The 26,365-nt window shown below is 43.2% G+C and overlaps 1 protein-coding gene across 1 annotated transcript in view; it reads right to left on the bottom strand.

The window, feature by feature from the left end:
• The window catches only part of Kcnq3 (potassium voltage-gated channel subfamily Q member 3), a 360,138-nt gene that overhangs the window by 12,723 nt on the left and 321,050 nt on the right, over positions 1 to 26,365 (bottom strand). Inside the window, exons 9-12 of the mRNA XM_045143089.1 lie at positions 25,857 to 25,883; positions 4,631 to 4,833; positions 3,651 to 3,753; positions 796 to 927 (exon numbers count right to left, since the gene is read on the bottom strand). Of these exons, the coding sequence (XP_044999024.1) occupies positions 796 to 927; positions 3,651 to 3,753; positions 4,631 to 4,833; positions 25,857 to 25,883 (465 nt within the window). The remainder of the gene's footprint in view (positions 1 to 795; positions 928 to 3,650; positions 3,754 to 4,630; positions 4,834 to 25,856; positions 25,884 to 26,365) is intronic.

Raw genomic sequence — 26,365 nt, 5'->3', positions numbered from 1 at the left:
GTGATATAGACATATTTATATTATTAAGCTCTCTAATTTCTAGCTGGATATGTTTGGGTCAGCCATTTGCCACTACAGCTTTGGTTTCCTCATCAGAATTATGGCACTTGTTATGACATAGAATATTAAAATATTCTAAGGGACTAGACACTTATATGAAGAGTTCTTAGGTCTTCAATGAAGATAGGATTATCATAAGAAAACAACACAAAATAGTGGAGTCACATAATAGTTGGACAAAATTACTATTTCCATATTTTCACTTTTTTTTTTTTTTTGGTTTTTCGAGGTAGGGTCTCACTCTAGCTCAGGCTGACCTGGAATTCACTATGTAGCCTCAGGGTGGCCTTGAACTCATGATGATCCTCCTACCTCTGCCTCCCAAGTGCTGGGATTAAAGGCATGCGCCACCACGCCCGGCTTATTTTCACTATTACAATAACACTTGAAGTTCTTCATAAGACTGAAATTTTATGTTAAATTAGGTAGCTGCACACAGTTTATATTTTCTTATTTTTGTCATTAGCATTGAAAGCATCCCAGTTGAACACATGCCTTTTCTCTCTATTAGGCCTGACCAAGGGCTGACCTTGGCCATGGCAGTGTCATAGAGCTTCTCCACAGCTTTTGGTCTGCTGTTTCTTGGCATGGACATAAAAGTGCTTGGTGAGTGTTTCTCTCCTTGAAGGTTCTCTTCTGCATATTGAGTTACTTCTGATTTCCTTTCATCTGAACCTCTGCACATCACTTGCTTGGATTCCTGAGTGGGTGAGTGTACACGTGGGAACGTCTTACCTTGTCTGAAGGTACTTTATCCTGGAAAGCATGTCGAGATGTCCTGCAGAGTACTGCTCAATCACATCCTTCACATCATAAGGCCTCAAAGTCTCCTTGAACTTTTTTTTATAGAGACGGAATTGTAGAATTCTGAAAGGCCAAGAAGAGACATTTGTATCGCATAGATAGAGAGTGATGGAAATCATAATGTGCTACCAATAAACTCAGGGACAGGGAGAGAAAAGGAGGAACAATAAATCCCTTAGGGAGAAATTTTGGCTTTGGGTTCTGGCCCGAGTCCTTAGCAATAGGCTAGTGTCATCCTTCACTCATTTAAATAATTAGAAAACTACAGCAGTAACCAGAGATGACTCGTTGAGCATCTGTCTCCTGGAAGACGCTGAGCCACTGAGCATTGTGCTTTATGACCAGTTTGCTAATAGATCAAATTACAGAGGACATAGCAGCTGTGGCTCAAAGGATTCCACATCTCCCCAGGGCCAGGCAGCTCATATTGGCAAAGCTGGACCACAAAGCCAGGCTTGTCTGCTAATGAGTCCCAAGCTCCTGTCATTGTCCCCAGGACACAACATTCTGTCTGAGCATAGCTGATGTTTCTGCTCTTCGGTAGCTGTTAATTTCCTCATTGCTGTGACAAAATGCCAGACAGAAACAAGTGAAGAGTGGAAGGACTTGTTTCGGTTTATGGGTTAAGAGGACGCGTCCAACATGGTGAGGAAAGCATGGAGCTCGGACTGGGTCCTGTTTTTGGTGGTGGAAGCATAAGACAGTCTCAACAGACTAGAAAATGGAGTGTTTGGGACAAAACACAAGTCAGGATTCAATCCCCAAGCCCCATTCCCCATGGGCTCTCCTTCTGCCAGCTAGTTCCCATATACAAAAAGGTTCCACCACTTCCCCAAATAGCAACACCACCTTGGGCCCAAGTGTTCAAACACATGAGCCCATGATGGACATTTTACAATCAAACCATAACAACAGCACCTTTAATTGTTTTGTCATGAGCTCCTTGAAAAGTTAATTTTTTTTTGTTTTCTTAGATTTCATAGGTTTATTATTGTGGTAATATGAATGGAAATGTCCCTTATAGCCTCATGTATTTGGGACTAAGCTGCATACTTAATCTCTAGCTGGTGGAGCCTTTGGAAGGTGAAGCCTTGCTGGAGGAGGTGTGCCAGTGAGGGAAGGGCTCGGAACATTACAGCCCAGCTTCACTTGCCACACTGGGCTCATTCTCCTTCCTCCCTGCTGATGCGATGTGTGAAAACTATCATCTGCTGATCCTGCCATGATGAGACTTCCCCTGGAGCATGTAAGCCAGGAATAAGCCCTCTCCCTCCATCACCTGCTTCTGATTGGGTATCTCTGTCTCAGCAACAAGAAATTAACTTCTCTACGTGTAAAATACAAACAAGAACCAGTGGATGAAGTCAAGCCCTTGCTTCTGCCTACCTGGGAGTTAATAAGGTCATCCAGATGGCTGATGTCCCCTGAAAACCCCATGCTGAGGCTGAATCCTTTTGTGTCTAGTGTCAATATAAACTTAGAGGTATAGTCAATGACTCACAGTTCTGCAGTCTGGGGCAGGAGGCTATGCCTACCCCAGGCCCTTCCAACTTGCATGGGCTTGGGTCTTCTCAATGGTACATATCAAGTTCATGTTGTCTTAACCCATTGCTCTAGCTTCTAAACTTTATTTTGGCATATATTGATTACAGCATCCAGGTTTTATGCCATCCTTCTGAGTTTCATGCTATTTTATGTCTGTGCTTTACCCAGCTTCACCTAAGGTAGGAATCAATGAGCTGTGGCTCAGTTAAATACCTGCTCACAGTCTGCTTTTGAAAGGATGTCATAAAACGTAGCCACATGTCTTCATTTATGGACTATCTGTGGCTGATTTTGTGCCTCAGTGGCAAAGATGAAGACTTGCAACAGAGACCTAGGGCTGCATAAGCTAAGATATTTACTCTCTGGTACTTCTCAACAAAAGCTTGCCAATTCTTTAACTAAGATATCATATTAGTGCTAGCAATCAGGGCAGAGATAGGAGCTTGTAATATCCCAACAGAGCCTTTCCTCTGCTCAACAGATTCCTCAACTACTTTTCTTTGAATGAGAATGCCCAATTGGATATGGGTCCAGATGTCTGTGTTTTTATCCAGTGGCCGTTCTGTTATATCAAACAGGTTACAGTTATTCTTCCCTGCCCAGTTGGATTGAGAATCTTGCTGAAAGTATCATGACTATCTCCTGGGGAAGCAATTTGGTTTCTAAAATTCACTGAAACCTTATGCAGTGCATGCCCATATCTTGAACATGTTTCTTTAAGTAGTAGCATAGTCTTTGACTTTCTTTTGAAGAATTCTACAACAAGCAAGAAATAGCCAGAGTAGATTATAGTCTCCTCTCATGCAGAAAAAGATATCTGTAATTAATTACATTGTTAAAATTTTTCATTAAAAATAAGTATACAAATGAAGCCAGGCAAAAGAAAAGCTATATTGAGTGTGACATGCATATAAAACCCCATGTCAGCATACACTCTATCCTGACACAATAAATGCTCACTGAAGCCAGAGAAGGCTGTCATGGTGGGAAACACTGTCAGGAGGACTGTGGCAGCACTCTTTAAAACAAGGAAAGCAGGAGTCCCTATAAAACCTGGCTACAGGAGGAATTTTTAAGACCACATTATGCATACAGTGTTTAACAGCCACGGGACCTGGCTCAAGGTGATTAGAGGTGGTACTGGTCCCTTTTCTAAAGCCCAGGTATATTTCTCCCGCTGTTCTCTGTGAGAGTAGAGTTGGAGCCTGGGAAGGCATACAGGTGGGGAGCTAGGTCATTACCTGACAGCCCGGATGACAGCCTTCAGGGTAGGGATCATGTCTTCCATGAGGAAGTCATTCCCATAGCCCCTGTCTTCAGCCATGGGATCCCCTGTCCCCGCATCTGAAGGTAGCAGGAGAGACACAAGCATCAGTGTAGTCCTCCACACGTGGAAAAGCTCAGGGACCCATTGTTGAGTCATAGCACCCAGATAAATCAAACCCTATCTTCATTTCAGCCTTGTGCAGCCATACCACAGCTTCAGCCGTGACACCTTTCCATCCGCACTCAGGCCCAGGAGTCTGAGTCAGAGTGTGATCAAGTTATGCTAAGGCTGGAGAAGAAGGCAAGGAGACAAGCCTGGGGAGTTCTACGGGACCTGATAGCCCCAGAAGGCAACAACAGGTACTCATGGAGTTCAGAGTGAGACAGATACCAGTTGTGATCTTGCTCTGTCAATATTTTTGCTGGTGACCACAGGCTACCACTTTCTGAGCCTTTCACACCTCAGAGATCTTGGAGAAGTTGTGACACGGTGAGGTTCAGGGCCTTAGTGGTCTCAGGTACTGAGGACACTGCATTCTTCCTTGTCCTCCCTTCTCATAGGTGACAGAGGTGTATAAGGCCATGGCTCCTACAGTCCTGCCAACCCCTCTTTCCTGTCCTTGGAACCACTGTGCACATCTGCAGATGGCTCTGCACCTGCCCCTCTGCCTCTGTCACCCTCCGTGACAATCAATTTGCTCGTCATGGCTTCCCAGAGAAGTTTGCACTGAAGCATGGATGTTCTGGCCTAGCTAACTTGGGGCCCTTCCTAGAGCATTGGTCACAGGACTAGTCACAGATGCTTCCTGCCCAAGGCACGTGAATAAGGCTAGAAGTTGGTTGAGAGAGGGTCAGGAGCCACTGCTTTGTGGACTCAGGTTTTCAGTGGATGGAGGGCGAGGTGAGGAAGGAGGAAAGGAGAGGTACAGAAACTGAGAGAGAAGAAGGGAGTTACCTTCAGAACTCTGCCAGAAAGCGTAGGCTTTCATGCGGAAGGCGGTGCGGAAACGTTCTTTGTTGTTTAAGCCAGCAGGCTTTGGCTCTTTGGGTGGGCTTTCTTCTATGGCATCTACATTCAGAGGGGCAAACAGCTTTCCTTTAGTATTGCTACCACGAGGATTAGAAAGGCGAACCCGATCCAAGAGACCCAGCTTTTGGCTACAAAATAAGCAAAAGTGAACAATTTTCCTCCTTCAGTGCAGGCTCTCATAATTTCCCGTCCCTCCACAAAGACTCACACATTCTGCTATAAGGATGAGTGGGAACTGAGCATCCACAACCCTCATCTGATAGAATAGTTTAGAATTGGATGGGGCTGGGCTCAAGTGCTATCTCAGTAACTAGTGCTTACACCTTGGGCAAGTTTCCTAACTTCCCTGAAGATGTTTCCACGGGCGCTTAAGTGAAACTTAAATGAAATGCAGATATAGGCCCCTGTCCTTGCTTTCAATCTTATGGCTGAGTATCCGCTGCCAACCATAGTCTGACAATATCACTAAAGTGCAGTGAAGAATTAAGGAAAGTGAGGGAGAAAAAAAAAAACCCACAACAACCAAGCACATTCATTTAGCTGTTATTGTAATATCTGTCATAATTTTATTATGTATCTTTGTTAGTCGCTTGCTGCATGTGGTGATTTGAATGTCAAATGTCAAATATCCCCAAGTGTTCAGGACTCGACTTCCTACTTAGATCCCCCTGGTGGAGCCTTTTGGAGGTGCAGCTTTGTGAGCCAAGCCCTATCACTAGGAGCCCGCTTTGAGGAGTCTGAGTCCAGCCTACTGGGTGTTCAGAGTCAGCTAGCTCTTCCTGCTTCTACCCTGTGGCTGATGTACAAAGACAAGAGCCGTTGTCTTCTCTGCCATGCTTTTCTCCACCATGAAGAAACCTCCCCTAAAAACTGGAAGTCAGAAGTAAACCTTTTATGTCCATAAGCTGCTTCTGGCCAGGTGTCTTGTCCCAGTAACAAGAAGAAAGTACTCAATTTCTAAATTAAGTTTTATCATAGTATACAGGCATTAGGAAAACACACAGTATATATATATATATATATATATATATATATATATATATATATATGTTTGTATATGGATAAATACTATCAGCCATTTCAGGTGCCCACTGGGGCACATGGAACAGATCCCTCATGGATAACACAGGGTTATTAATACATAGTTTTATATCACAAATATTTGTTTTGTCCTCACTACTTCAATAACTTCCTGTCTCTCCTCATCATTCCATGGTGCCAAATTAGGGACCAACACAGAGAAATCCTCTTAAAATTACACTGAGTGACAGGAATGACATGAAGCAGGTGCCTTTTACCTGCTGTCCGCAAACAGACATCTATGGTAGAAGGTTTCACGAGCTTAGATGGGAAAAAGCTTATCTTTAAATTACTAACTTCTAATTAAAATTTAACATTACTGTCAATTACATATGCACATAACCAACTCCATCTCTAACCTCAATGCCTATGCCTGTCCACATAAATCACAGGAAATTTTATATCCTATAACTTCAAGGTATCATCCATACTTATCATCCAATATTATGGGGATATTCAACATGGCCCTAATAGTTCAACTAGTCAAAGTTATTCCTATAGTGTCAAATAATTAATCATGAAGAATCACATGTCTGACCACATCTCAGATTCTAAGCATAAACTCTGTTTCAATACAGTTTTTTTTAATATAAATATACATTACACTAAGTTATTATTCCAAGGATTCCATGGTCTTTGACATACTGCCAGGAGGTTTCTGGCACAGAAAACAGTTCGTTACTGAAATATAAAGTTTCTCTTTTCTGAAAAGTCAATTGCATTGCAACTGGAAGCCCAGGACCACCTTTCCTATCTGGCTGGCCTCAGGCTTCTCTGAGGTGGGGAGAAATGATCTAGTTGCTACAGGATGCTTATTCAAGGTTTGGCTCCCATGAACACTAGTCTCTGTGTTCTATTTCTCAGCCACTACTTTCTTGTGTTAGGGAACATTAGGAAGGAGGTCTTTGTGCAAATATTGTGTTTGAACCGAAATAGACTATGTTTGGTGCCTTCCTCTCCATTGTGTCAATGGAAGGCTTGGCATACAGCAGGTGCCCATGCTTTGCAGGAGAAATGAGGTGAGTGGATACGGGTGGTATGATCAGTTCTTCATGGTCTTGAGATAATGTGTATTCTGTAGTGTGTGTCTGGTTATGACAATCATGAGCTTCTGCTAGAAGATGCTGATATAATTTGGTACAGTGCAAAAATCCTAGGGTTCAGAATCTCCTGTTCAACCTCTCCTACCAATCAGATGATGTGCTCCAACCATCCGGTCCTCATCTGCTGGTGGCAAGGTTGGGGTGGGGGACTCACACACCTGTTTCACAGAATCTGTGATGGCATTGCACACACTAACAGCTGCAAGGTTTCCTGTTCACAACCTGCCATGGAGAGTCCCTGAGAAATACTGAATGAATGAATGAATGAATGGTGAACAATAAATTGTTAATCCTGACTCCCTGTGGTCCTCTTTCACCCAGCCTTGCTTGCAGCCATTTGTTTGAAGAACTCATTAATAAACAGCCCAAGGTAAATTTATAACGCTATCACTCACCTAGCTCCATCTTCCCTGAGCTGAGGTCACAGTAACTGGAGCTGCTTCCCTCACCAGTATGAGGTGAGTGACCAACAGGACAGGGAAGATATTGGGGCCCGTAAGCTAAACATAGTGTACAAAGCAGATAAGCAAACACACATAGAAGGCAGTCCTGCCCGAGAGACAAGTAAGACAGTTTTTGTGACACTCGTTTACCCGCCTTACTAGATTTCTAAGTGGCCCCAGTGTTTGCTCTGAATTTCAATCTCAACATCCACCCCCCCCCCACACACACAAAGGTCTTCCTGCCTACAGTGTCATTTCTTGCAATGGCCACCAACCTCATTTCTATGTGCCATTTAAAGAGCCAAAGAAGGGGTACCACTCCTTACAAGGCAACTGTCCAGACAGAAACTGGCCTTAATATCCATGATTTCGCAGTGCCTAGCAACACCTTCACAAGACCCTCATAATAGGAGAAAAAGACAATGACATCAAAATAAAGGAGAGGCTAATGGAGCAAGGAGGGAATATGATGGAGAACGGAGTTGTGAAGGGGAAAATGGGGGAGGGGAGGGAAATATCATGGTTTATTGTCTGTTAAGTATAGAAGTGGTTGGGAAGATGGCTTGGTGGTTCAGAGCGCCTCACTAAGACTGCTGAAGTTCATTTCTCCAGCTGGGCGTGGCCCATCCACCTGTGACCCCAGGCTGTGGGTGGCATAGGGACCAGAGAAGTGCAAGGTTTGCTGACTGAAAAATGGCAAAAAGAGTAGTGACAAGAGGAAGACACCCAGCATTCTCTTCTGGCCTCTGCATGTGTGCACAGAAGGCGTGTGCACCTTCACACCCATGTGCATACACTACACACATCACACCACACATACTACCCCCCACACACATGCCCCAAAAATAAAATAAAATAAACCTCTAGCTGAGCGTCTTTTCTTGGAAATTAGGTACTCTTCAAGTGCCTTAAGGACATATTTTTCCTGTCCCACTATGTGACATACTTTGTAGAGATTATTTATTTCCCCCTCTGTTTTCACGCCAGGATTATGTAGTAGACTCAGTATAGCCCCTGCTGAGCACATCAGGTCACACACACAACATAAGGTCATAGATTTCAGAATGAAATCAGCCTGGTTGGAGATACTCTGGCGACCATGCGACATAGGACATGTAACCTGTACGCTTTGGCCAGCAGCTTCCTCCCATGCAAGATGGTGACCACATGTCCACACTTCTCATGGCTGAGTACGAGTTAAATGAGGTAATGCATGTAAAGTGCTGAGCCCCCCTTCCCCCGTAGGATGCAGGACAACTTTAATAAACTCTGGCTCTCATTGTTATCTTGGTAAATAATCCTCTTTTCAGTGAAGCTGCAGAAGGCTGGTAGCATATGTGAAAAAAATCGACACAATTCCCTGGGCATCAAAGCAGGGTCTTGTGTTTTGATTTTGTAAATATGCAAGCTGAGATAATCTTAGGGGTTTTGTATATTATCCTATAGAGCTTCTTAATGCTGGTCTCCAAACTCACCGTCCTCATTACACTCAGCCTCCGTAGAAGATAAGTATGGGAGGCACTTCATTCCAAATAAGTGAGGCAAGACAAAATGAATGATAGCTATTCTGTCCTGACTTAAAAAAAAATTCAGCACAACTGCTGAATGTCAGAAAGATAATGAAAATGCCTTCTTCTATCTGTTCTGGGATTTGGATTCATTTCCTTGGAATTTAAATGCCTCTCTGCAATCCCCAAGAGTCTGAGTTGCTTTGGCTGTGTTCATTTGATACACTATTGGTCACAGATAACACCCTAGACTGTCTTAGGAACCCAGATATGTTGGCACAGAGGACATGACTAGGAATTACTCATTGCCATAAGGCCTAAGAGGCTTATGGAATTCTTCCTCCGGCAAAGTGAATTCTCAACTTACTCCTTAATTGGGTTTCCTGAAATCCAAGATCCCAAAGGATAATCACATGCAAGGCAAAGTTTGAGCCTGAAATTCAAAACCCTTCTTTGCCCTTCTCTATATGGATTTCTAGTGCATAGCATAGGTCGTGTGCTTGGAGGGGACTAGAGAAGTCACAAATCCCTTCTTGGAACCATTGTTATATTTTCCTGAAACTCAAAAGCCTCTGATTTGTTAAGGGCAAACAATCTCCACACACAAAAAATCAAAAACCTAAAAGTAGATGGGGTGGGCATAAATAAGTGACAGTGAGGTTGCTGAGTCTTGGCAGATAACAGCCGAGGGCCTGAGCTCCTGCCTTGGGTGTCAGCAACAGGGAAATCTAGCCCTGTTGTTAGTTAGACCTCTGATGTGCTATGACCTCCGCCTGGTGAATCTGCATGCTTCTTTACTTCTAAATAATTCTTACTTGTGCCTGAAACTTGGCCAAGACATCAACGCCCAGGCTTACACCTCAGCATATCCAGATGTTCTGTGTGACAACAGTATGTGTTAGAGAACTTGGCACACTTGAGACTTTTCATCCTTGGTGCCTGGCCACCATAACTCAAACTTTGACTTGCTGGGGTCTCTCTTGCTAAATCAGATGTTCTCAGATGAGTTACTTTGACCTCTCAGGGGGCACTGGCAGCATCTGGAGACACTTATTTTTTTCTGGAAAAACTGAGGGGATACCACTAGCTGCTTGTGAATAGAGACCAGAAATTCCACTAAGCCTCTCAAAGTACAAAGGACTCATCATACTCATAAGAAGTTGCCTGTACTAACTTCAAAAAAAAAATTATTGAGAACTTCAATACATTGACATACTGTAATTTGATCATATTCCCATCCTGCCTCTCTTCTGTCCCCCTCCCCTGCCCCTATTCCATTGAATATCCTGCTCGTTCCAACTAGCCCTAGAAGCTTCACTATGTAGATGGCAGCAGAAACTGGGCAGACTCAACAAAGTTGAAAATGAGAGATGGTTGAGAGCTCAACACTAAAAAAAAATTTATGCCACACCCTCCAAGGTCAGGGAGCACTGTGGAAGCAAGTGCAAAAAGAATGTAAGAGGGCTGGAGAGATGGCTTAGCAGTTAAGCGCTTGCCTGTGAAGCCTAAGGATCCCGGTTCGAGGCTCGGTTCCCCAGGTCCCACGTTAGCCAGATGCACAAGGGGGCGCATGCGTCTGGAGTTCGTTTGCAGAGGCTGGAAGACTTGGCGCGCCCATTCTCTCTCTCTCTCTCTCCTTCTATCTGTCTTTCTCTCTGTGTCTGTCGCTCTCAAATAAATAAATAAATAAAAATTTAAAAAAAGAAAAAAGAATGTAAGAGTCACAGGGCAAGAAGGAGGACTTTGAGCCACTCTCCTGAGACATGATCTAATTAGCGTGTTCATAATCTCACAGTGCTTTCCAGTGTCCCCACAGTCTGACACAGAGGATGAAAGAGGACACCCAGACAGAATAAGGACTTCTTGTCCTAACTTTTCAGGGTGCTGAGTTTATAAACCAGGAGACTGGATTTTAAGCAAGAAACTGGCTCATTCAATTAGTACATCTATCACCTAGTGCAGCTCTGTCACATCTCATGTACTAAAGGCATTCTTATGCTGTTGAGTGAAGGAAAGAAGAAGTAAATTTTCTGATCTTCTGATTAAGTGCTTCAAACTTCAGTGGAATGAGGGTATGCTATCTAGTGGAAAGACAGGAGACTTTACCATAGAGATATCAGTTCAAATCTGTACTCTGTTCCCAGATTCCAACTTGGACAAATCATTAATTCTGCAACTTGGTTCTGATTCAGTTTTTTTTTTTTTTCAGTTGTCATATGAAGTAAATATTTTATAACAAAAGTGTGCTCAACATCTTATAAACTCTTGGCTTCTGGTCACATGGTTAGTGTTCAAAATGGTGAGTAAGCTAGATGCAGATCTCATCTGCTTGTGACAGATCAAGAAAACACAAGTGTACAGCTGATTGCATTTTAGAATGGACTGGAAGGAAACAGACAAAAGCCATGCTCTACAAGGAAGGAACTGGAGTTTTCCATGCAGAAGAGACTGGCTGTGTACACAGGGAAACCACTCTGGGAAGGGGGAGGTCACGACTTTGATGCAGAGTCTATGGTTTTATGGTAGAGTAGCAGTAGTCATCCCTGGTGAGCTCTGTATCCTGACATCTGGATGTACAAATGGGTGTGCGCTGATTCCTATTTTTGAGCTCAATGAGACTTGAGGGTGGAGAAGAAATACAAAGCTGAGCTTGGGACATGTTAGTTTTAGGAAGACTGTGAAGAATCTTGTATGCTTGATGTTGCTATATTCTCTCAGGCCCTAGAATGGCTAACAGAACACCTGAGGGACTGTGGTGGTTTGATTCAGGTGTCCCCCATAAACCTAGTTGTTCTGAATGCTAAGTTCCCAGCTGATGGAGATTTGGGAATTAATGCCTCCTGGAGGAAGTGCATTGTTGGGGGCGGGCTTATGGGTGTTATAGCCAGTTTCCCCATGCCAGTGTTTGTCACACCCTCCTGTTGCTGTGGTCCACCTTCTGTTGGCCAGGGGGTGATGTCCACCCTCTGCTCATACCATCATTTTCTCCTGCCATCGTGGAGCTTCCCCTCAAGCCTGTAAGCCAAAATAAATCTTTTTCCCAGAAGCTGCTCTTGGTTGGGTGATTTCTACCAGCAATGTGAACCGGACTACAACAGTAAAGTGGTACCGAGGAGTGGGATTGCTGCTAGACACCTGACTGTGTGGCTTTGGCCTTTTGGAGCTGATTTTCAAGAGGAATGTGGGAGGATTTGAAACCTTGGCCTAAGAGATGCTTTGCAGTGCTGTAAGTACAGCTTGGTGGACTATTCTGGTCTGAGCTGCAAGACCTGAAGGCAGTAAGAACTATGGACTGTGAGGTTTGGCTTATGAGGGTGAGAAAGAGCTTTGCCTGGACTGGGCTAGCAGTTTGTGTGAAAAGCTTGCTGTTATGCCCATGTCCTGAAAAGTTGTGCAGGGTTGCTTTGCGTAGAAATGAACTGGTGTGTGCAGAGGGACATGGCACAGTAAGAAAAATCTTTGGGTGAACTGTTGCCCGGTCAGCTGCAACTGAGAGATTACACCCTTTGAGACTGGGCTAGCTGACCTGTGCTGGGGCAACAAGAAGAATGTAGACTCTTTTGAAGGGGCCTGGGTGCTCAAGGAGTGTCCTGTCCTTCAAAGTCTGCTTTATTCCCCCCTGGATTAACAAATTGGCCCCCTACCTGGTATCATAGAGTATAAGAAATGCTGGAAAGAGGGTCATTGAGTTTGCAACACGGTCTTGTGTTTTGGAAATGGCCATGGGCAGTGTGAAGCAGGTTTGCTGGTTGCCTGCATAGAGACCCCATGGGGCCATGAGGATGAACCGTGCATTGCAGTGGAGACCCAGTGGAGATGCCGGGACCATGAGATGGCTGCCGAGGAGCTGCCGGCCCCGGTGAAGTTTTCCAGGACTGTGAGTAGCCTAGCTGCAGGGGCGGAATTGGAATGCCAGAGACTTGTTGCTGGTTAGAATTATCGGGCTTGAAGATTTGTCACTGGTTAAAGTTGCTGGACTTGAAGCTACAGCATTTGATATTTGCCCTGGTTGTTTTAAATCTTGTATTGGTTGAATGTTTCTTTGCTATGCCCAATGCCATCTTTTGCAGTGTGAATATTTATTCTCTGCCATTATGTGTTTTTTTGAGGATACTTTTTGGTATTATGGCTCAGTTAAAAGATCTCGGACTATGGGGATGTATGAACATCATTGGGATTGATAAAAACTATGGGGACTTTTAAAATGAGATGAATGCATTGCATCTTACATCAAGTATGATTATCAGTTTATGGGGGCCAGGAGCAGAATGTGGTGTTTTGATTCAGGTGTCCCCCATAAACCTAGTTGTTCTGAATTCTAGGTTCCCAGCTGATGGAGATTTAGGAATCAATGCCTCCTGGAGGGAGTGTATTGTTGGGGGCGGGCTTATGGGTATTAAAGCCAGTTTTCCCTTGCCAGTGTTTGGCACACCCTCCTGTTGCTATGGTCCACCTTCTGTTGGCCAGGGGGTGATGTCTACCCTCTGCTCATGCCATCATTTTCTCCTGCCATCGTGGAGCTTCCCCTCAATCCTATAAGCCAAAATAAATCTCTTTTTCCCAGAAGCTGCTCTTGGTTTTGTGATTTCTACCAGCAATGTGAACCAGACTGCAACAGGGACCTAATAAATATTTACCAAAGAAGTGACTAAGTCCATGGACATTGTGTCACTGCAGCCCAAAGGAAAGTGTTTCAAAGAAGGCAACTGTCTTGGATTGTTTGATGTGAGAACTTAAAGCAATGCAATAGGCCCAACCCACAGCAGCCAATTCTACCCTCAGCTATTGAGGCCCTAATTTACATGTGTGTGTGTGTGTGTGTGTGTGTGTTCATATATATGTGGGTGCATATCTATGTAGGGGGTATAAGACACGTGCATGGAAGGCAGAGGACAACTTCCAGTGTCACCCTCAGGAATGCAACCCATGTCCTTTGAGACAGTCTCTTCTATTAGTCTGCATATCACCAACCATGTTAGTCTGGATAGCCAGAAAGCTCTAGCATCCACTGCCCCAGTGCTGGGAGTATAGGTGGGTGCCATCATGTCCAGTATTTATGTGCGTGCCATAGATCAAATATAGCGTGGTAGCTACTTTACCCACAAAGCTATGTCCTAATGCCTTAATCTGATTCCTCTAATCCTCTGTTCTTTAGTTTTTCCAGGTGGAAAGATTGTAGTTTGGCACCATTTCTGCATCTCTTTTTGAAGAGGTTTATTGTGATGGTTTGAATGGCTGCCCCCCCCCCCCCAATAGATCCAGGAGTTTTATTCAAGCTTGCAACTTGGCTGGAAGAGGTGTTACTGGGGACAGATCTGAATTCCAGCCTAATAAAGGCAAGGTTCCTAAACTTGGCCTGGGGTTTCTAGAGTGTGCTTGCCTATGGTGGTGGGAGTTGCTTTTCTCTCTCAGCATGGGCCTATGAAGGGGACCAGCATCTTTCACCCTTATGGAAATTTCTCTATGTCTGTAAGCTTCAATAACTCCCTTTTTCTATAACTGGGCCTTGTCTGGAGGTTCATCCCAGCAACTGAATCTGACTGAGACAGAATTGGTACCAGAAGTTGGGTATTGCTACAAGATGAATCTAGCCATGTGGATTTGAGTATTTTAGACCTAGTGTTGCAATCCGGTTCGCAGTGCTGGTAGAAATCACCCAACCAAGAGTAGCTTCTGGGAAAAAGAGATTTATTTTGGCTTACAGGCTCGAGGGGAAGCTTCACGATGGCAGGGGAAAACGATGACATGAACAGAGGGTGGACGTCACCCCCTGGCCAACATAAGATGGACCATAGCAACAGGAGAGTGTGCCAAACACTGGCATGGGGAAACTGGCTAATAAAGCCCATAAGCCTGCTCCCAACAATACACTCCCTCCAGGAGGCATTAATTCCCAAATCTCCATCAGCTGGGAACCTAGCATTCAGAACACCTAAGTTTATGGGGGACACCTGAATCAAACCACCACATTCCGCCCCTGGCCCCCATAAACTGATATCCATACATGATGTAAAATACAATGTATTTAGTCTGACTTTAAAAGTCCCCATAGTTTTTATCAATTCCAATGATGTTCATACATCCCCATAGTCCAAGGTCTTTTAACTGAGCCATAATACCAAAAAATAACCTCAAAAAACCCATAATGGCACAGAATAAATATTCACACTGCAAAAGATGGCATTGGGCATAGCAAGGAAACATTCAACCAATACAAGATTTAAAACAACCAGGGAAAACATCAAACTCTGTAGCTTCAATTACAGCAACTCTAGCCAGTGACAAATTTTCAAGTTCGATCAACAAGTCTCTGGCATTCCAATTCCGCCCCTCCAGCTAGGCTACTCACAGTCCTGGGAAACTTCATCAGGGCCGGCAGCTCCTCGGCAGCCATCTCATGGTCCCGGCATCTCCACTGGGTCTCCACTGCAAGCCACGGTTCATCCTCATGGCCCCATGGGGTCTCTATGTAGGCAACCAGCAAACTTGCTTCACACTGCCCATGGCCATTTCCAAAACACAAGACCGTGTTGATACCAGGTAGGGTGCCAATTTGTTTATCCAGGGGGGAATAAAGCAGACTTTGAAGAACAGGACACTCATTGAGCACTCAGGCCCCTTCAAAAGAGTTGACATTCTTTCTGTTGCCCCAGCCCAGTCTCAAAGGTTGTAATCTCTCAATTGCGGCTGAACAGGCAACAGTTCACCCAAAGATTTTTCTTTCTGTGCCATATCCCTCTGCACACACCAGTTCATTTCTACGCAAAGCAACCCTGCACAACTTCTCAGGACACAGGCATAAGAGCAAGCTTCTCACACAAACTGCTAGCCCAGTCCAAGCAAAGCTTTTTCTCACCCTCATAAGCCAAACCTCACAGTCCATAGTTCTTACTGCATTCAGGTCAACAGGAGGGTGTGCCAAACACTGGCATGGGGAAACTGGCTAATAAAGCCCATAAGCCCGCCCCCAACAATACACTCCTTCCAGGAGGCATTAATTACCAAATATCTATCAGCTGGGAACCTAGCATTCAGAACACCTAAGTTTATGGGGGACACCTGAATCAAACCACCACACCTAGTATACTTGAGTAAGGGGAAACTTGGTGCTTGCAACTGAAGACACCTTTTCAAATTATAATCTAAGTATTATGAACTATCCTGATGAGAGTTTGAAGATGCTAAATGCATAGAGAATTGTATTTGGAGGTGTGGCTTATGAACTTTCCAAGGGGAAGGAAAGACTGCAGAGAACTTTATTGGAACTGGGCTACTGGAATAAGGGCTCTGCATTCTACTGCCCATGCACAGGGTTTGATCATGGTTAAATTTGTAGGACTGATATTCTTAGCTAAGATATAGAACTGAGGAACTTAAAATTTAATGTTAGAAAAACTCAAGCAAGTTTAAAGTTACTGGTATAGAGACTGGTTGCTGAAGCTGCTATTGTCAAACCCATTAGCATTTGGAAGTAAGATGGACCAACTACTTTATACTAAAACAGTGGAAATGATGCTGGAGGAAAGGCTGTGATAGGAATGAAAATTCTTTTGGAAAAGAGTTGGCTGGAGAAGGAAGAAGAACCTGCACGTCAAGGTTTCAATTTATTTCATCTCTGTATTAACAATATGGCTCCGTCCTGCAACCTGATTTGTGTTGAAAGCATTAAAAATGGTGGAGTGGATCGTGAAGTGCACATGGTTCCTGGAGCTGCTGCTGAGATGTGGCATGAAGCAGGGTGTGACGACCCTGTCAGGCTGACAAAGCCATTGGAAGATGGGACTGTGGTTTGCACTGGAGACACAAGGATGTTTAGATATGCCAGGAATGTGCCAGGGCGACCATGAAAGTTGTTGGCTATGGCTGGAATTTTCCCTGCCTACTCAGCCCAGCTAGACCAGTAGAATTGGAAAATCTGGACACTGTCAGTCACTGATCATCATATTGGGCTCGACCTGCAGGCTTTTTATGTTTGTGTGATGGCTACTGAGTTTGCATTGTTCGAGTCTCTCTTTGATAGGTTTTATAGCAGTTGAAAATGTTTACCCTGTACCTTTATGTGTTGAAAATATGTAACTTGTTTTGACCTTATAGGATTCACTGTTAAGTGACAGCCTTAAATCTCAGATGAGACTTGGCACTTTAGAACTATATTAAGTTGGTAACATCTGTGAAGACCTTTGAAGTTGGACTAAATAAAATTTGTGATATTTATGGTTATAAATCTATTGGGGGGCAGGGGCAGAAGGTGATGGTTTGAATAGATTTTCCTCAACATATTTGGGACTTTTATTAAAGCTGCTAACTTGGCTGGAGGAGGTGTTGATCCCTCCCTTAGTGCAGTGAAAAGATCCTCTCTTCATCTCTTATTCTGGGGAGAACTTAGGGTTCTCTTCTTTGTGACTGCTACCCCAACCATGTGTCTGTCTGTTAGCAATTCACTTGGTACTGATTTTATTGAATGATATACCCCATCAGACTGTGAATAATTACTTTACTAGATGTTGAGTTCCAGTTCCCTAGAATATGTGGCATCATCCTTAGCTAATGGATGAACATGTTCAGTGTTTATGTTAGATATGCAGAAAGAAAGAAAATGAGAGAAAGAAGGAGTAACATAGAAATAAGGGAAGGTAGAAGAAAGAAGGAAAGAAATGAGAAATAAAGGAGGAATAAAAAAGACACAAGGCAAAGGTTCTGATCCTATGTCAATCTAATGCCAGAGCAAATCACAAACCATATGACAATGACCCTGGTATAAAAAAAAAAAAGCATGAAAATGTGTGGGCCAATCAAAATAATAATGCTGTCAATAATAAAAAAAATATCCTTTTGTATTATTTACCAGGGGTTCAATACTATGCTTAGCAAGCAATAGTTATTACAGTTCTAGAAGGTAGATGCTCTTATAATAACTACTGTATACATAAGAAAATGGGTTCAGAGGTTAGAAATTCATCTAAAATAAAAGCCTTAAAAATGGCTGCCACGTGAAGTACTTCATATAGCAAGACAATATAGGTCCAGGACATTCTGCTACAGTGTCTGCAAACATCACACAGGTGGGACCTGCCATACTTTCTGAATCACCAAACCCATCTCTGCCTGATAATGCTGCAGGAGCTTGGGCCTAGGTGGCAGTTGGCTGGGATGGAAAGGGGAGGGGTGGAGATAGCAGAGACAGGAAGGAGACTAGACCAACTCCTGGAAGGGGAGGAGGCAGCAAAGGAGGATTAAAAGAAAAAACACCACTTAGAAGTAACTCAAATATGTTTGATAATCATTTTTGCTTCTCTTACATTTGAAGAGGTTAGTAAATTAAGCTTGGATGAGCCCAGTGGCAGTTTTGGTTTGAACATTGTGTGGGAGTCTGTGAAGATGCTTCTAAAATATCTGCATCTGGAACTCTGAAGACACAGCTCATCTGGAACTCACTGAGAAAGCCAGTGGGAGATACTCTGTGCTCTCTCCTCTGTCGTCATAATATTAAGTCCAGTGAAAGGCTCCCATGGAGTTGTCTTTTCTTGATTAATGTGATGGGTTGGATGTGAATCAACCCATGTAGCATAATGTATCTTGGTTACCTGTTCTCCAGCTGGTGGAATTTGGGAAGGCTGTGGAGCCTTGGGAGGTGGAGCCTTACTGGAGGAGATGGTGCAGAGGGTGACCCTTGAGGTCTATTAGTTCAACCCACTGGGCGCTCAGAGGAGTTCACTTGCTGCTGCCTCCAAGCTCGTGTGACAAGATGTGATGCTCAGTTGCCTGTCATGCTTCATCGCCATGAACTTCACCTGAAGGCTGTAAACCAATATAAACCTCTTCCTTCTATATGCTGTTTTTGGTCAGGTGTTTTGTCCCAGCACGAGAAGGCTGAGCTGGCAACATGAAGAAAGGATCAACAGAGACAGTAGAGTGGAAGCACTGTGCAAGCTGAGCTGTGAAAACAGCAAGGCAGCCAGACACTTGACGGGTGAACAGGCAGAGATAGTCAGGGCACAGGCAAGGCAGTGACAGGGCATGGACAAAGCATGGACAGGGCATGGACAGGGCATGGACAAGGCATGGACAATAGCTGCTAAAAGAGACAAACAGCAAGAGTGAGTGCGGAGCTGAGGCTGAAGAAAGTTAAGGCTGTAAGGAGCTGGAGAGGAGAAACTACAGGCTCTGTTCACCAGCATGGTCCCAGAGCACTAGGAAGTCTTTACAACTAAAGCCCTCATTCTACAGCTGGAGAGTTGTAACATTGGCTGCTTTCGAGGACTAAGGAACCTCCAATACCTAGGCATGCTTGGAAAATGCAGTGCCAATCACAGCCAAAGGCTGATGAATCCTGACTTCCAGAGCTATAATACTTGAGTGACTAATAACCCTCATACCAAGGGCCAGGATAAGGACGGCAATGCCAGGGGTGCCACCTGCTGCTGCTCCCATTTGCCTGCTGCTCACACCCCTGGGCTTTCCAAAACAATGAAAGGGGAAGGGAGAATGCCAATGACCAGAAACTAAAGAACCTTTTCTTTCCCTGTACACCATTTCTATCTAAACAGAGCAAAAGACCCCACCCAGCTGACTGGTAACAGTCCAAGGTTGAAACAAGTTCACACACTACACTAACAATGATGTGTCCTCTGTAGATGTCATCCAGGTAAGATAAGCTCTTACTAACAAGGATGGGCTACTGATCCAATGACAGTTCTTGTCATAATAAAAAGAAAATTGTGATTTTATAGAGACAGACAATTTCACAGCTGGAAAATCCCTTTGATGTTAGATACAAAGAGTGGGATGGTGGCTTTATAAGCCAAAGATTACCAGTCACCATAGAAGCTAAGAGACAAGGAAGAGTTGTTTCCTAGAGCCTGTGGTGAGGGTGGCTCCAGTCAACCACTTGAATTCAAACTTAAACCGCCTGAACTGTGAAAACAAATAATTCTTTTTGTCTTAAGTCATCTAGTTTGTAGTAATTTGTTATGGTTATCTGAGGAAACTAATATGTCCTTCAATGTCAGTTGTGTGGAAGGGTATGCATTATTCCAGACTTTTGGAAACAGGAAATTTGTGTGTTACAATCAGCTCCTCCTTGCTGGGACAAACATCCACCCAGACCCAGCTCATGGGAGGAAGAGGTTTATTTCAGGCTTACAGCGTCTAGGGGGAGTTCCATCAATGGTAGAAGAAGATGTTTACTTCCACAGATCCAAACAGAGGGAAACAACTGCAGCAAGCAAACACCAACCCCAACAAGCTCCAACTTCTAGAGCTCAGACAGCTCTGAGCTCACCTTGTAGGGCTGGATTCAGATCTGCCCCCAAATACACCTTTAGGGCTGGGCTCAAAGGTCTACCTTTAGTGACATGGCCCTGCCAACAGGAATCTATGTGCTAGGGGCTCAAGTAGGAAGTTTAATCAAAAATTACCGTGTCTATGGGGCCATGCATTCAAACTATCATACTCAAACTATGACACTGTGGCCAGTTCTTGTGTTCTAAAGAATGAAAAGATCATGGGAAGGGAAAAATTTGCATGAAGTGTGTACAGAGAAACATCTTTTCTCATGTTTTTATAGTCATATGTCTCTAGTCTTTGAAGAAGTAGGATATATATCCTAGCTTTTGATGAGCTTCTTCACATGGAAGAAGGTAAATTATCTGGTTGGATTATGGTGAGTGTAAAATAGCCCTTTGCCATCCTTTCTTGATTGAGTGGGTTCCACCTTAACTATCAGTATTCACATATAGCTTTTTTCCCTAGTTATTCATGCCTGAGTGGGGTCTTTCAGTCCATAGCATCCCTGTAACTGGCTGGTACAGTGTCTGTAATGTCTCTGTGCTGCTCTCAAGGACAGACTCAGTGGGAAGTATTATAAGCTGTCACTCTCATGGCCAATCAAATAAAACCTATGCAGTAATCCTTCTCTGGCACCTATGCCTGTGTCCCCATTTAATCATAGTTCAGAGTGAAAGGGGTTTTACTAATAGCCGTGACACCCTAATTATTACTAAAGGAAAATAAAAGTTATGCCTTCACAACCTGTCAGAGATCAATCAGGAGAAAATACATTGCCCAGATCTCATTTCCACATTTAAGTTATTCTCTCATCTGGAACAGTGTTTCAGGGCCTGGACAGCAGGAGAAAACACTAACAGCTATGGGATCATATTCAAGCCTCTTGTTTTGCTCTGGGTAACAATTTTCTCATCAGTAAAATGAGGGGATTGGGTTAACTGATCTCTCAGTTCCTCTTCCCCTATAGCATTACTGATTCTAGGGCACAGTTAATTCTTTCCTGCCAATATCACTCTGTGATATGAATTTCATGTGGCTGCTGTCAGAGGAAGATGGAAAGACATGAACAGCAGCCTCAGGCCATGTGTTCCCTTACCACACAGCGGATGTTGGCTCTGTGCCTTTTTGTGCCCCTCTGGCTTCCTCTCCTGGCAGGGACTCCAGCTATGACAGCCCAGATCAGGCAAAGGAAAACAAACAAAGTGAGGGGACACCTGTAGTGACCGCTAAAGTAGCTGCTTTCAACGATGCAGGTCTTCACAAAGTGGTTGAGACCAAGAACTATGGACCAGTTAGATATAAGCCCATCTCTTGCTTCTTTTTAGTTATATGACCTTGTGAAAACTGCTTGCCTCTCTAAATTTCAGTAGTCACATATGAGTATTAAAAACAGTACCTAGCTCTGAGGGTGGCTGTGAGGCTTGGATGTACATAGGAGCCATGCCTGGCAAACAATGTGCATTCATTATGTTACTGTCATTGTTCTTGAATTCTTTGATCCAAAGACTAATCCTCTGATGAATGGTAATGATAAAATCACAAAGTAGGAGAAAAGAAATGTTCCAGGGACAATTTTTCTTCCTCTTCAAAGACATATTTAGAAGGGTGCTGAAGGATGTGGTTCATACTGAATTGTCTAAAAATACACACTGAACAACTGGGCTCAAGCAAGCAGTTGTTGTCAATATAATTACCTGTTTTCTGAATTTAAAACATGCTAATTTTCATCAAAAAATGCTTCTGATGGCCATACACTGAATATTTATCATTTATGTTTATAATGATGGTCCTAGCACAAAAATTCAAACTTTTTCTTGTACATTGTATAGAATAAGTGAGGTTCAGTATTTATGGTTTAATGTTGTTATATCCTGATGTAATATTATTATTAATAGATTGAATATGCTGTAATAGACAATTACTATTTTTTGTCTGCTTGTTATTTCATTCCTTCATCTTTTGGGGCATGGAGCACCATCTAATTTTTAGGAATTTATTTTCCATAGCCTCTCTCTTCACTCAGATGACATTAATGGAGATTGCCAATCATAGGACCTTATACCCTGTGGTAGTTTGCATAGATGGCCCCCAATATATTCAGTTTTTTATTTGTTTGCAGTTTGCATCTACAGCCACCAGGCTGGAGGCAGTGTCACTGGATGGATCTTAAGGTGTGGTGGTGGGTTTCAGATTTCAGTGTAAACATATGCAAAGTGTACCTAGCAGGAGTTCCTGAAGTGAGCTGTATGGTGTGGCTTTTGGCCTGTGTTTCTCTCTGTGTGTCTCTCTACTTGGACCTGTGAAGGCAAGCCAGCTCCTTTGGCCGTTATGGAACTTCCCCTGGATCAGTGAGCTTCAATAAATATCCCTTCCTCCATAACTGTGCCTGGTCTGGAAGTTCATCTCAGTGAACCTGAAGCTGTCTGCTAGATACCCTGACCTATCTACTAACAGGTGGAAACATGGCCCAGAGGTTGGTCAGTAGTAACTTCTGTTCTCCAAGTCATAGAATTTGCCAGTGGTATGGATAATATATATATAAAAAATTGAGCTTATCCATGTCCTTTTCTGGATCTTTTCAAACTGATGCTCCTGAGTGATAAGTTTACAGAAGACAAAGAAAGATAGACATTTGATGTGGGGCTGTTAGCACACGTAGGTTCATCAGTGAGGTGACAATAGGGTGAGGTATGGAGTCACTGTGGGTGAAATAGAGACGAATAATAAAGAGAAAATTAAGACAAACTTGTCCTTTGTACTAGGGGCTCCCACCCTCACTAATTACTATTTATGTGAGCCATTATATTCCTTTTTAAAGATCAGGTAGGTTAAAATTACTTTAGGATACTTGATAATAAAGATTTGTTCCATCTATCAACCCACCCATCCATCCTGGCATCTATTGATTCATTCATCCATCCATTGACACATCCATACACCCATTTAGTCATCTATCACCTAGCTATCTTTTTTTTTTTTTAACCAAGTTTGCAAGTACAGAAATCTAGCCAAATGCCAGGATAGGTCTGGGTTCCTCAAAGACATCTAATCTAGGAAGGAAAGCAGATGAAAAACAAATCTTCAAAACTTGCCAGCACCCTGAAGCAGGATTGGAAGGAGACATTAGACAGAACCCTAACTGAAGCAAAGGACAGACCCATAAGAAGACAGAGGATTGCCCTTGGCTGTAGGAGAACATGCTGTAAGGTCACATATCTGTTGGGATAACCAAGCTCATTCTGTGCACATTAAGATTAAGGAGGGTGCATGGACCATCAGTGCTGCAGGAGAGTCCTCACTTACAGGGTAAAAAGAGAAGGATGGCCCCAACCTGGCTATTTCTGTATGTGACAGAGGTGCATGGCATGTGAACATTTGAAATAAACTTTCTTGAAAAATGACATGGAAATATGATACCTCTTTTTTATTAGGCTAGTTACTCATTCATTCAGCAAATGTTTATGGGGTGCATTCTATATTTCAGGCTTGGAGAAGAGACTATATATCAAAGCATATATATATATATATATATACTTTGATATATGTGTATATATATATATATATATATATATATATATATATATATATATATATATGCTTTGGTATATATATATCATATATACATATACACACACACATATATATATCAAGGAATATATGTATATATGTACATGCATGGATATATGCAAACATATATTCTTTATGGCAGATGTTCTCAGTCCTACCTATGGACACTTCAGTGGACCTATTCAATCCAGGTAGGAAGGAGTGGAAGATATCAACTGTTTATAGTGAGCCTATGATTGAAGTTGGCTATTTTTTTTTAACTTTGGGGTTAAATTCAGAATCATAGATCCTGAGAAAGAAGCATAAAATTATCAGACCAAGGGCTGGAGAGATGGCTTAGCGGTTAAGCGCTTGCCTGTGAAGCCTAATGACCCCGGTTCGAGGCTCGGTTCCCCAGGTCCCACGTCAGCCAGATGCACAAGGGGGCGCACGTGTCTGGAGTTCGTTTGCAGAGGCTGGAAGCCCTGGCACGCCCATTCTCTCTCTTCCCCTCTATCTGTCTTTCTCTCTGTGTCTGTCGCTCTCAAATAAATAAATAAAAAAAATTAAAAAAAATTATCAGGGCAAATCTCTTAGTGAACTGTGTGACTTCAGCCGGATTTATCTTACATTCCTCAAACAAGCCCACAGAAATCAAAGCAGTCACTTTATAAGCACACAGAGCCTTGAGTTCCCAACAACAACTTGACTACATGGATATGTTTTCTCATCTTCAATACTGGACCAGGATTTGGTAAGTCACAGAGAAAACAACTGTTTCTTCAAGTTGACAAACAAATGTGTGGGCCGCCTGTGTCAGAAGGAGGCAGTAAGAAGAACTTCAAGTCTGACTCTGACAATTTGGAGAAAACAATAGGATTGGAACATTAGTTGATTGGCAGCCCATTGAAGAAGCTACTTATGAGCACCAGTAAGTATTGATCTAATGCATGCATGTGTAGCTGAGCATTCTGTAATCCTTTTGCCACCTGTGTTCTGGGGAGGAGGCATTGAGTCCTCTGTTCACAATTCACCCATCCTTCCTCCAGACCTCTTCCTCTAACTCCAGGCTGTGCACCTGACATTTCACTTACCAACCTGCCAACCCCACCTACCACCCTTCAAATCCTGGTGAAGGGTCTATTCATTTATATAAGTAACCTTGTTCTTTGCTGATGAGGATAAGCCAGCAAGCACTCATCTCTAACCTTAAGAAATTAGGAAACAGATTTTCTTTCTGGACCTTTTTTCAAGAGCCTGAACAAGCTTTCAAAGAGCCCCTTTCCATACTTATAGGAATACTCCAGGAAAGCCTCAAATGCACCTATTTGATTTCCAATTAAACCAGAAATTTAATCCAGTGCATAGTGATACTCTACTTATACAATAACCACCCCTTTATCTGAGAGTTCCGTTACCCATAGTCAACTTCAGTCTCAAAATACTACATGGAAAATTACAGAAATAATCAATTCATAGGCTTAAAATCGTGTGCTGTTCTGGGTAACATGATGAACTCTCACACACTGTTCTGCCTGAGTGGTGACTCATCTTGCTTTAAAATTTGGAACAGGTCCAGAGAGTCCCTGACCTTGGACATCTTCTGCAGCAGCATAGGGAGGATGTGAAGGAAAGGGTCCTAACCCCAAGCCTCCTCCTGCCTCTACAGCAGCCGGCAGTAAGTGTGGCTTACTTGGAAACCTCACAGTTGTGGGGATCATAAATTGCAGTCTTGATTTGCTTTCTCAAGTACCATCTGTGAGCCCAAGAAGCAAATGAAGAAAGGTATATTGGCAATCATATCTTAAAATTCAGACCTGACTTTGAATTTTGATTTTGCTACTCAGTCCCTGTGTGATTGAGGAGAAATAAGTCAACCTCTCTGAGTCTCAATTTCCTCATCTATCAAGACGGATAATTAGGCTCATCTTATATTGTGATTGTGTGGCTCAAATGTGATAACATATCCAGAATGTAGCTCAATCAGTAGCTGCTGCTATGATTTACATTAAGTTGCCCTTGACTAAAGCCACATGAAATTGGCAGGGGAATAAGTGGTCAGCAAAAGGAGTGAGCTCCCGAGACTTTGACCAGCGTGGTTGTCTAGGGGCCATCAACCATGCAGAACTGTTCCTACCTCCCCAGCACAATGATGAAAGAAGGATATTCAGGATCAGAAACATACCTGGCTGCTGCCTCCAGCTGTTCTTTCCTATGAAAAGAGGGAGAAACAATACACAAAGCATTAATTGCATAAAATGGTTGCATTTTGTCCCCAAGTTTGCCTCATAGCTTCCCTTCCTAGGACAGGTAGAGCAGAGAGAAGTTCTGGAACAAAATGGCAAGTGTGATCAGGAGCCATGAGTGAGGCAGGTCTCCCTAGTGACCCCGCGCCCGACTGCCAGTATTTGGCTCTGTGCTCCCAGATTCTTCCCAGTTGCCTGTTTGCTCATTTATTCATTGGAACAAAGGTTTCTGAGCATGAGTGCTATATCAGCCCCTGTGCTGGACTCAGTGGATTTTTTTTGGTAGGGGAGAAAGATCAGACAACCAGGAATGCCAAAATACATGTATATATGTACATATCCCCCAGCTGTTACCACCATAGTCAACATTGCCACTACTGCTAAAATTGATTGAGTGGTAAGCTACTTCATGCCCTTATCATTAGATACTATTTAAGTGCCAGTTATG

The sequence above is a fragment of the Jaculus jaculus genome, chromosome 2, assembly GCF_020740685.1.
Source record: "Jaculus jaculus isolate mJacJac1 chromosome 2, mJacJac1.mat.Y.cur, whole genome shotgun sequence".
Classification (NCBI taxonomy): Eukaryota; Metazoa; Chordata; class Mammalia; order Rodentia; family Dipodidae; genus Jaculus; species Jaculus jaculus.
This window is presented reverse-complemented; position numbering and strand designations above follow the sequence as displayed.